This window comes from Brassica oleracea, chromosome C7, assembly GCF_000695525.1.
Source record: "Brassica oleracea var. oleracea cultivar TO1000 chromosome C7, BOL, whole genome shotgun sequence".
NCBI classification, from domain to species: Eukaryota; Viridiplantae; Streptophyta; class Magnoliopsida; order Brassicales; family Brassicaceae; genus Brassica; species Brassica oleracea.
In genome coordinates this window covers 25,457,271-25,469,406 of record NC_027754.1, presented here as the reverse complement: position 1 = coordinate 25,469,406, position 12,136 = coordinate 25,457,271, and the positions used below count along the sequence as shown (strand labels likewise).

General features: G+C 34.2%; 1 protein-coding gene across 1 annotated transcript; it reads left to right on the top strand.

The window, feature by feature from the left end:
* The first annotated feature begins 5,147 nt into the window (after positions 1-5,147).
* LOC106301216 (VAN3-binding protein) lies at positions 5,148-9,080 on the top strand. The gene is made up of 7 exons (XM_013737565.1): positions 5,148-5,499; positions 5,753-5,848; positions 7,150-7,570; positions 7,690-7,896; positions 7,992-8,041; positions 8,198-8,255; positions 8,666-9,080. Exons 1-7 carry the CDS (start codon positions 5,191-5,193, stop codon positions 8,872-8,874), a joined length of 1,350 nt encoding a protein of 449 aa, XP_013593019.1. The 5' UTR covers positions 5,148-5,190; the 3' UTR covers positions 8,875-9,080.
* The last annotated feature ends 3,056 nt before the right edge of the window (positions 9,081-12,136 follow it).

Sequence of the window (12,136 nt, the reverse complement as noted above, 5' to 3'; positions counted from 1 at the left end):
TATTCGGTCAACATACTTCTGTTATTTTTATCATATAGTTAAATTCATTCTATACTGTGTCATTCATCATAAATTTATTATAATGTTATATTTTGTTTTAAAGACAAAATTAATGATGGATACTACACATACTGCAAACACCCTCGTTCATATACACTTGTACAGTCGTTTCCATCCTCTCATTACCTCAAATGAAGGGAACAAACAACATGTTATTTGTATGCAAGGGCGGACCGAGAGAGCAACGTACGGGGCCCGTGCCCCCATTTAATTTTTCTATTTTCTTTAACAAATACTATAAAATCTATAGAAATGTCTCCAACCCAAAACTTAAATATATTTAAGAAATATTTTGTGCTCTTAACTAAATTTGTTTCTAGATCCGTCGGTGTTTGTGTACCAGTACCATTTAATCTACGCCGTGTGGAGAGTGAAATAATTATTTATTTTACGCTATAATAAGAAAATTACCGTATAGCATTTTTAAAGGATGGACATTCAGATATCCGCTTAAATTCAGTTGATCTACTTGAATTTCTAATTTTTAGAATTAGATATTTAAATTGATTCAGATATTTACAAATTTTGGTTTAGATTTGGTTCAAATCATTGCAGATTCAGTTAGGATTCGACTTCAGGTGCCTATTTTAACTATTTAATGTTTAAAAAAAAATCAAATATACTTAATACTCAAAATCCAAAAATAAAAATGATATAAAACATAAAAAAAATTTAATAATATAAGACTAAATATTTAAATTTACATAAAAATAGTTCAATTTAAATATTTAGATGGAGAAAAATATATATTTTCATATTAATGAATATCTAATAGATGTAAAATTTAAAATAACTAATATATTTAAGTATATAATTGTGTTTTAAATATTTGTTGTATCCAAAATATTTCAGTTTGGATTGGATTCGGGTCTGGTTATCCGGATATTAAATTTTTAGATTAATTCAAGTATTCAATCAGTTTTAGTTTGTGTTTTGTATTACTTTCAAATCAAGTTCGGTTCGGTTCATCGGATCCAAAATATTTATCCAGAATTACTTTCTTCTACTAATATAAATAAAAATAAATAAATGTAAAACTAATATGTTGGGCTTATTTTACATGCATAATTATTGGACCATACTTTAAGTCTTTAAGAGTACCAATAAAAATGGTTGGGCGTCGTGTCAATATTGTTAGGTATGTTACAAAATTGACGTAGTCTATAACCAATGTGTACTTTCATATAAGAAATTATGGGTAAATATAATAAAAACGCGATACAATCGAGTAAAATGGGTTAGAGTTGCGTCGAAAATAATGTGATCTCTTCACTCGGTACATGAAATTTGTTTTTCAATCGATTTCACAAATTTTCTTATCTTTTAATTTTTTTATGATTTCTGATTTTTTCTAACAATCTGATTATGTTTTTAATTCTTGGTTTGATATGAAAATTCTACAAAGAAAAACAATACTTGGTTAAACTAAAGATCCAACTTTGTATGTGGCATTTTTCACCTCAGTTTTCTTAATTAATAACCAATCACAATTATTTGTTTCTTACGTATGCATAAACCTCAACCATGACCAAGTTCAGCAAGATACAAAACTTTCAATTTCTAAAAACATTCTCATTCCGACATTTTAGTTGATGTGAATCTCAATGATTTTGTAATTTATTTCTTTCAACAATAATATTATTGAGTATTTGTTCGGAGAAAATTTTAATTCACTAATACAAAGATTAAAAATACGAAAACTAAAAATGAGCTGATTAAAAAAATTAGTGTGTGAATATATTAAATTGTCTGCGGCATAGTTAAGAAAATTAGTGTGTATGAATACATTAATTGCTAAATGACTCCGAGATTGACATGTAAGCGTTCTAAAAGTTGAAATGATTGTAAAACTGACACGTGTCAATGTGTGTTACAAAGATTCTTATTTAATATATAAGGGATGATGAGTTAATATTGATTTTGGGATCTCTATTTAAATATTGATGCTTCATTTGTTATGCAAATGTCTTAGAGATCCACGGAACATGTTGTGCCATCCGATCACAAACTAACGCTCTAAGTTCTAACTTCTGTTTATTAAGTTTTCAAATAATTTGTTCTTCATTATCAGATTTTCAAATAATTGTCACAACTATCTATCAAGTTTTCTGAATTGATGTCATTTGGATTACATCAACCTTTTGTAATATAAATCACACGATTTAGTTCGCCTACAAATAACTGTAGTTGTCCTCCTATGCCAGTGTTTAAACGCAAAAGCCCATATATCTACAATCTTCGTTACAATAACAAGTGTAAATCGCAAATAAATATCTCTGCTATATATTTTACACTACAATCGACGTATAAAGATATTTTGCAAAGCAGTAGTAATATATTATTATTTTTAGAATATGATGTTTTATAGTAGTTAAAAATTATATCAGTATTATCGATATGAGTTTATCAAAGTTTGTGTGTTTAAGCTAACTTGTGACATATTATTCCTAGATAGGTTAACTAAAAATGTGCTTATACACCAATCTGTTGAAACTTGAATGTGAACCCGCGTGCCGAAAAGGCTAAAGAGCTTTAGTTGGGTTTAGTAGTCTTCGGCTGCAAACATTCTTATGGTTTTTATCCGCATTTAATAACTTATCTTCTTCTTTTTTTCGTTCCGTATATGACATTTTCTTCTAAAAATTATATATTTCATCTTTCTTCACGGCCAAGACGGTCTGTATTCTTCAAATACATCAAAAGAAAAACTTCCAGTTATAACTTACTGAAACCCTCAGATTTTTTTTGTTAAAAGTATTGTTTTTACAATGAAAGAAAAATAAAGAAGAGACAAAAAGCTGAAAAGAGAAGGTGGCGGAGAGTGTTCTCACTTATCACGGACAAATAGAACATGATTAATGAGTTATCACGGACAAATAGAACATGATTAATGAGTTGAGTTTTTAACTAAATATAAAAATCATTCTTTTAACTTTTAACTAAAAAAAGCTAAGAACGATTTCTTAAATATTAAGAACTGACTCTTAAATATGATATTTAAAAAATCGTTCTTAGCTTTTTTTAGTTAAAAGTTAAGAGACGGATTTTTATATTCCAGTAAGAATCTCATTCTGATAACCTCATTAATCATGTTCCAAGAACATTAGATTTGTGGTTCCATATGATGACGTTGCCCAGTCACGCCTCCACGTGCACATTATTGATAATTCCACGCCCCCTACTCTATTTATTTAGTTATAAAGCAAAGTCTATTTTTCTCTTACTTCTCGAGTCCATATAGGATCAAAATTTGTTCAAAACAAGATTCTCACATTACAACTAATTTTTTATGATCGGGAAGTTACGCACATTCAAGTCTGTACTGAACTTTTGATACCATTTTATGATAGATTATGACTCTTTCAACATTTATGAAACACCAGTTTTTAACATAATAGGTTATTCAATAAAAAAATACTGTTTTAGACTGCGAAGTACATATAACCACACCTGTAAAAGATCTATGAACGATAAAACAAAAAAAAGATCCCCAGAGGCAAGGTAGATTTCAGGATCTGTAACTTTCAACATCACTCCTAGTTAGCCAACAGTATATATTTGTATCGTTCAAAATCTCCGAAACACAAAGCAAAACATCACATCTCCGAAAGACATTCTATAACTTCAAATATAAAGGTTTTTGTTCTCCGAAAAGAAACTTCGAAAATTCAAATTTGAAGTTTTGAAGAGTGAAACTCTATATTTGAAGTTTCACTACTCAAAACTTCAAAATTGAAGTTTCATATTTTTATTTGCATTTTGGTCTCTACAATCACACATCACCTTTATAATTCATAAATATTTTCTCGTTTATTATTTTAATCCTTAAAAAAGTTATAACTCATAAATATTTTAAATTTTGTTTACAGATTTTAAATTTTACACATAAAATCAAATAAAACTTTAAAATAAGATTTAAAATATTTTAAACTAGATTTAGACAACAATAATATACAAAAGAAATTTAACAAAAAGATTTAAAAATTACATGAAGACATAACTATTACACAAATTTAAATATTACAACAACACCAATAATCAGGTAAGTTTGATCTGGAACCTTCAAAATTTTCAAATATTGTCCAAATTTTTTTGTGTAACTGAAAATGGTTGTTGTTGTTGTTTTTGATGTCTTTTTCTTACAATTATTTCTTGTTCGTATAGAATATATTCACGAGTATTAATATCATCGAAAAGAAATTAGTCTTTTAGCAATATTTTATGTTTCTCTTTTACTTTCTTGTTTCGATTTAATGTATTTACAAATATCAATATCATCTGATGTCAACAAATTTTAGCTCGTAATTTACAAAGTAAAAATGAGAAGAGCCATTTTTACTTCGAAATACACTAATAGATCATATATGTATCATGAAAAATCATTTTATAGAATAATATGGTATTTTGTTTAGACTTTAATATTAATTAAGTTATTTTTATTTAATTTTTTATATTTTAATAGAATATTTATTAATTAATATTGTTGTAATATGTTTATATATGTGCTAGTTATTTATAAAAGTTTTATGAATTCAGATTAGTTATGACAAATATAAGGACCCTATTATAAAATATAAATAGTTTTGAAGTTGAGTTTGAAGTTTTGTTTTTGGAGAAGAACACTTTTAAACTTCAAATATAGAGTTTTAGAAACTTCAAAATAGAGTTCTTTTTGGAGATGTTCTTTTAAGACTTATGGATGCAAATACCTTTTTTTTGTGTTCAAATGGATGCAAATACATGTTAAGCTTATTTCAAAAAGGACGGAAAAACTAATTAACAATTAGTTTTTTTTTCCACCGCCGACAGTTAATTAGCATGGATGGTGTTTAACAAGTTAATTATTAATAGTATTGCATTTTTATCTTTAAACCCCAACTCGGTATTAATCGATAACCGCGAGAGAAGTAGAACTAGGAGTTAAAGTAAAGAAGGTAGCATCATCAACCGAGATGTAGCCACGTGTTGATTTTACGAACAAAAAATCAAATCCAACCGTAGGATTAGGGCAGCTAAGACTGTACCCTCAACTCAACTGCCAAAACAAATCTCTCGTGCCCGCTTTTTAAATACCACGAAAGCTTCACAATAACTTCCCCACTTTCTCTCTCTCTCTCTCTCTCTCTAAAAATGGATAAAAGTAAAACGTTTGGAGAACAAGGGAGGTTTAATCCTGCGTTTAAACCACCTGAAACGCCATTAGACTCTATGGAATTTTTATCACGCACGTGGAGTGCTTCCGCAACTGAAGTTTCCCGAGCCGTCGTCGCTTCTCCGACTTCTCAACCGCCACAAATGCGTTTCTCCGAGATCCAAGGCGTTTCTGACGTCTCTTTGGTGCCGGAAGATGAAGAGAACGGCATCGTTTCTGGAAACACGTTCTCTTTCGCTTCCTCTGAGACTTCTTTGATGGTCATTGAACGTATCATGGCTCAGTCTGTAAGTAACCAACCACAACCGACGTCGTATCGAAATTCTTAAATTACTTTTTTTTGTTGTGAAAAATTACAAATCTTTCTAACAAATACTGTCGCCCGAATAACTTTATGCATCGTCTACGTTAAGATGGTGTAAATCAGAAACTTCCATCCCTTTTTCTTTTTTGTCAATTTTTGTAAAATGAGATTTTTGATAAATAATAAGTGTTTGTTGCTAAAAAAAATAAGAAGTGTTTTTTTTCTTCTTGTGACAGCCGGAGATTTCTTCACCACGGACCTCGGGGAGACTTTCACATAGCTCTTTCACTGACAGTCCTCCCATATCTCCCTCGGACATTAACGACTTTAAGGTTAGTTAAATTCTTGAACCGGTTTTAGAAATACTAAATCCGAATATGAATTTCAATGGAATGAGGATTTTTTCTGTGTCAAAATGAAACTACTCTTTAATAAGCAGCAATTGCTACAATTCAATCAATTTCTTTTCTTTTTTCTGAATATAAGATTTGCTAATTGGTGGACTAGTGTGTTAACACTAGGATTAGGTAGGTTAAATATGTGTCATAGATCGAAAATTTGGGTCTAGATTGTAAATTGATAAAACACGTTGACAAAACGAAAAAAGCTAAAGTGTTAGGAGAAGCAGCCATAGACGTAGAGTAAGAAAAAACAGAGGGAACACAAGACGCAGGCTTTCTCTTCGTCCCAAGCTTTTTCTCTCTCAATTACTACTAGTTGAGCAGTATTATTGTCCCTGTTATTAAAGTCTTTTAATGATATTTATGGTATTTCTTTTTAATATTTTATAATAAAAATAGTTTTTGAAGACAACGAGTTCGATTTTGTATTTAGTTCAATATGATTGTTTAGCATTTATAACGGCCTATTTTCCACATTTCGTTTTCATTTATGGAAAGATTAAACTACAACAGGAAAATTTCTTATACTTTGTCGACCAGGGAAATTATATTTAAGAGCGTACGTTTGTGTATTTAATTAAATAAAATGATTGCTTAGCATTTACTCCATGTGTTTCAGTGTCGTTCTAACGTTTTTTGTTACAAAAAAAATATTCCCTCTCTTTCTAAATATAAGATGTTTAGTTAAAAACACGCATATTAAAAAATTATTATTTTGTCTAGAAAATATCATTAAAACTATAAATAAATATTATTTAACCAATTACAAAATAAATTATCAAATATGATTGGTTGCACAGTTTTTAATAAATTAAAAAGTTACCTAGAAAAATAAAAACATCTTATATATTGGAACATCAAAATTCTTTAAAACATCCTACATTTAGGAACACAGGTAGTATCATTTTGTACTTCAATGTAAATTATACTTAGTTTCAGTTGAAAATTAATTGCAAACTGCATTAATTTTACAAATAATTTTATTTATCTCAAATATTATTAGTCAAAAAGTTGTAATTAATAATGACTTAAAAAAATGTCAAAATCACACTTATTTAAAAACGGAGGAATATATGATATATGACCCCTATGTTCCCAACGGTCAATTTTCCACAGCCTTTTATTAAAGAAAATAACTGAAATTAATTCTTTTTCTATAATGATCCAAATTTGTTATAATTTTTCTAGAACAAAATATTGAAACATGCATCAATGTCAAAATATTGGTCCAGCAATTCTATCGTGTGAGCCCATCCTTTAATGGGCACGTACGTGGTCCATCGGCCGTCTCTGGTGTGGCTGGAGGATCAAAAACTGTCGGCCGGTGGTTGAAGGACCGGAGGGAAAAGAAAAGAGAAGAGACGCGTGCACAAAACGCACAGCTCCACGCGGCTGTATCTGTAGCTGGCGTGGCCGCCGCTGTAGCTGCTATCGCTGTAGCGACCGCCTCTCAGTCGAGTTCCGGAAGTGACGAGCAAGTTGCTAAAACTGACTCCGCCGTGGCTTCAGCCGCTACTTTGGTGGCGGCACAGTGTGTGGAAGCCGCAGAGATTATGGGAGCTGATCGCGAGCACTTAGCTTCGGTTGTTAGTTCTGCGGTTAACGTTCGTTCTGCCGGAGATATTATGACGTTGACCGCCGCGGCGGCCACAGGTAGAGTTCTTCCTTTTTACTTAGACAAATTCATGCCACATGAAAATCAGTTCAAAAAAAAAAATTCATGCCACATAAAAAAAACTTGGTTAACAAGTTACTGTATTTAATGTGGGTAGCGTTGAGAGGAGCTGCGACGTTGAAAGCGAGGGCACTGAAAGAAGTGTGGAACATTGCAGCGGTGATTCCGGTGGATAAGGGAATACCAAAAGGCGGTGCAGGCGGTGGTTACCGAAGCGATTTAGCTCCTGAAGATAACTTTCTTGGGATTTGTAGTAGAGAATTGCTGGCTAAAGGTTGCGAGTTGCTTAAACGTACCCGCAAAGGTTGGTTCATCCGTTCATGTCACTAAATCTTTACAATTTTTTTTATAGTACGTAGTTCTTGAATACACCAATGTTCGTCTTATATTGTTTTGTAGGCGATCTTCATTGGAAAGTTGTTTCGGTCTACATTAATAGAACAAAGCAGGTAAAAAAAAAAAGCGATGGAATTATACTGTAAAAATAAATAATAAAAGGAATTATACTGTAAAGCATACACCAATGTTTTACTGTTTACTGTGCATTTTTTATTTATTGCACCAATGTTTTACTGTTTACTGTGCATTTTTTATTTATTGCGCAGGTAACGTTGAAGATGAAGAGCAAACATGTCGCTGGGACCCTTACAAAGAAGAAAAAGAGTGAGTGAAACACTGATGCTTTGCTTATCTCTTACTCTTGCTTTCCTTTTAGTTCGAAGGCATTAGATCAAAAGGTCAAAAAGGTACTAATGGATCGTAAAGTTAAAGAACGATCTAAGAAACTATTGCTTTGGAATAATCTTTTGCAGTTTCAGACCCTACAGATCGCAAAGTTAAAGAGCGATCTAAAGTTAGTCTAATGATAGTCTAAATGATAAATTAATCAGTTTCTAATACTTCTCTCTCTCTTTCTTTATTTCTTTCTTTCAATAAAACACGGAAGAAAAGTTTGTAGTAGTCTAATGATAATTCTACTAGACATATCTTCTGGAGAATAGTCTTAAATTTGGTCTGATAACAAATATTATTTTATAAGTTTCTGATATTGTTCTTGATTATGATCTATATAGATGTCGTGGTGGAATTGGTCAAGGGATTACCGGCATGGCCTGGCCGCGAACTGCTTGATGATGGAGAGGATTTGAGGTACTTCGGGCTAAAGACGGTGGAGAAAAGAGTGATTGAATTCGAGTGCAAAAGCCAAAGGGAGTATGATCTTTGGACACAAGGTGTTTCCATGCTTCTCTCCGTTGCTTCTGATAGAAGGCATAAATGTTGAAAATTAAGGTAGATTTGAAGTCAGTATGAAAATGAAAAAGAATGGGGCAGATTGGTGTTCTCTCTATTTCTTGGGGGTGTTTCTTTTTCTTTCTAAAATAGGATTAAACCGTCTAAATTTAAGGTAAGAACCTTTTTTGAACAAATTTAAGGTAAGAACCTTTGTTTAAAAGATAATGTAAATTACGTAATTTTCTCGATTCGTAAGCTATGGGTTATAGTGATCGGGAAAGCACATGGGCGTAGGGGATTTTGTTGCTTCTTCTGGGGCGATTTCAGTATAGAAAAGAAAATGTGTGCGCTTTGTTTGACGTTTTCAAAAGTTTATTCTTAGTCTCGTGAATGTAATCGGGTTAATTCCATGAGCAAATAGGTAACTAAATATTTATACATTATTATTTCATAAAACAACTATATATCGAAGATAAAGATCCTGACTTACTTAGGGAGTGATGATACTAACTGCTATTCGAAGAAACTCTAATAATCAGATATACCGGATAGCATGGGACGTAGTTTCTGCTGAAAACAATGATAACTGATAGTGGTTTATCCAGAGAGTAAAGTCAGACTTGGACTTTGGTGAGGGTGAAAAGATTACAATAATATCTGATATGCATAGGTATTTGATCCATGGTGTTGCTAGTGAGTCATCAAAGGTGGAACATTAGACTTGTGTTTCACATATCTACGCTAATCTGAAGAAACTTTAAAAATCGGACACATTGAAACCAATGTTTTGGAGGGTTGCAAGCAACTACACTGAAGTTGATTTCAAAATGAATGTAGCTGCATTTAGAGAGTTTGACCTCTTTAAGCTATTGAAATCCTTGTATCAAGACGATCTTTACCACTTCACAACGATCCAGCCCAAAGGCTTAAAGGAGCGAGGATTGAGTTTCGACGATGGGGCTCCTTACTATTCAGACTTAGTTACGAGTCAAACAAAATCCCTTTGAAGATCTAACGACCACTACAGAGGATAAAAACATGCAAGACAATGTAAATCCGAAATGGATCACAAAAGAGGCCACGAAGGGCCAATATCCATACATAAAGACACAAAAACCTACCGATTAAGTCTTAAACCCCCAAAAGAGGGGCAACATAGCAAAAGTAAAACCCATGTATGGGGTGCTAGGTTCTAAGTTTATAAAAAAGAGGTAGGCATCAAGCTGGAGGAGAAGCTTATTGATCGACATCAGGAGTAGGTGTTGGAACCTCGTTGACACTACCCTCTCAGGAAATCAACGGTTCATCCTCAAAAGCAGGAGGCGGGAGTCCTCAGAGCTGGGCCTCGACGTCTTCACTTCTTTGTATCGCTCTAAGTCTACCACAGGTTTCCAACTCTCGGTCTGCTGATTGAGCTACTCCCTCATTAGCTCCCAACGAGCCAATATCCTAGCACCATTCACCGCCATGAACTTCTCAACAGCAAAGGATTCCTCGGCCGCCCTCAGATCCCACAAGTCTTCCCTCAATACCTCTAACTTCTCCCTCAATGCAGTGTTCTCCAATTCTGCCAGCACTCCCGCATCATCCTGATTCTTCACTTTAAGTTTGAGGGCCTTGATCTCTTTCTCTTTAGTAAGAAATTTATCCTTCTCTTCACGAAGCTGAGAAGACAAAGCATTCATTTTCTCTTTGCTTGAAACATGCTCGTTCATCCTCTCCCCAAGATGAAACAGTTGGGACATCACCTGCACGAGTAGCAATAAACCAACGTCAAAATTCATAACGATCCAACTCAAATATCAGCAGACAAAAGGGAAACACTTTTACCTGGAGCAGATCACCCTGAAGAGATTGAACAGCCTCGAGTGGATTCCCTTCTGGAAGACAGGCTGGAGTTGAAGGAAACACCTTAGCGGTGAGACTAGCCAATACCTTAGTCTGATCGTCTGAAGAAGGATGAGAAGCATTGGGAAGTATTCTTGAACCTCTCGTCTTCTTTAAAGTGGAAGGAGCCGGAGTAGCAGTCGCGTTACGCTTGCTGCTTACGATGAACTGAATGTCGTCGTCGTCCCCGCCGGAGGCTGCGCGTTTAAGAGTCGCTTTCTTCATTGAGATTGCTTCTAGAGCCCTCTTGTACTTCACCATTGCATCTTCTCTTGTGGATCCAGACATATTACCCAAGGACAACCAGAAATCAGTTATCAAGAGCTCAAGAAAGAGAAATAAATAAAGGCGGACTCACCCCAAATGATGCAATGTTCCAAAACTTCTTTAATCACTAAAAATGGAATCTGGCGCCGCTCGATGGGAAGCTTCAAGACTCGTTCGATTGTCTTCTTCCCCACATATGAAGATAAGCAAGACACATCTGCAAAAATAACAAACTAGCTGAATGTCATATCAAGGAATTCAGAAATGGTAACTCTTAAGACCTACCAGCTAGGTGCCAAACGGAAGAAAACCCAGGAAGAGTCATGAAGGCGAACTTCTCAGTCCAACGACTATCAAAAACTGGAAGACGCTTCCTATCATTCTTTGGAATCTCTTGAACATGAGGGTTTTGGTTACGAGGATGAAGATGATATATGCTTTCTCTGCCGGGCATAGGGGAAACGAAGTACGAAAACAAATCTCCTCAACCCCTAAAGTAAAATTCTCAAGCTCACCGAGATTCTGAATGGCTATTAGAGTTCTCCAAGCCGGAGGATTACGCTGGCCCAGCGAGATATCAAGCATCTCCGATACCTTCGCGATCAATGAAGGGACGTGATTTCTAAAGCCCAATTCGAAGAAGCCTTTGTAGATCGGGACCTCATCGACTCCAGTCCGAAACACTGTCAAAAAGGCCGGGAACTCGGATATCGAGCTCATCGGAGAGGCCATATTTCTCTTTCCATTTTTCAACTTCCTCTACTCCTATTACCGAGACAGGGCCCACCGATGGAGGCCCCTCCACCGCGATAACCGGCGGCGAACTCGGCTTCAGTGACATCGAAGGGTCTCGGACTCTTGACTTCTGCCATCAAATCCAAAGAAGGGTCGGAAGAATCAATAGATCTTGGCAGTTCGGTCTCAATATTATTCCTTGACCTAACTCTTCCGCCTATGGAGGAAGAACCTAAAGGGTGGCTAGTGTTATCTCTCATCCTAGAAGTCGGAAACCGGACACGAAATCTAACGGATTTTGAAGATGAGGGAGATATATAGCACTAAAAATCCGAGATGAGAAGAAGATAAATGTGGAAACTACCAGTTTAAAAAATGGAGATCCGAGATCGACTGTCGCGAGAAATCGCCAAAATCTTGAG

Coding starts and splice junctions, on each gene's coding strand:
- LOC106301216 (XM_013737565.1), top strand. CDS start 5,191: ATGGATAAAAGTAAAACGTTTGGAGAACAAGGGAGGTTTAATCCTGCG. Junction 7,897..7,991: donor GCTTAAACGTACCCGCAAAG/GTTGGTTCATCC, acceptor ATTGTTTTGTAG/GCGATCTTCATTGGAAAGTT. Junction 8,256..8,665: donor CCTTACAAAGAAGAAAAAGA/GTGAGTGAAACA, acceptor TGATCTATATAG/ATGTCGTGGTGGAATTGGTC.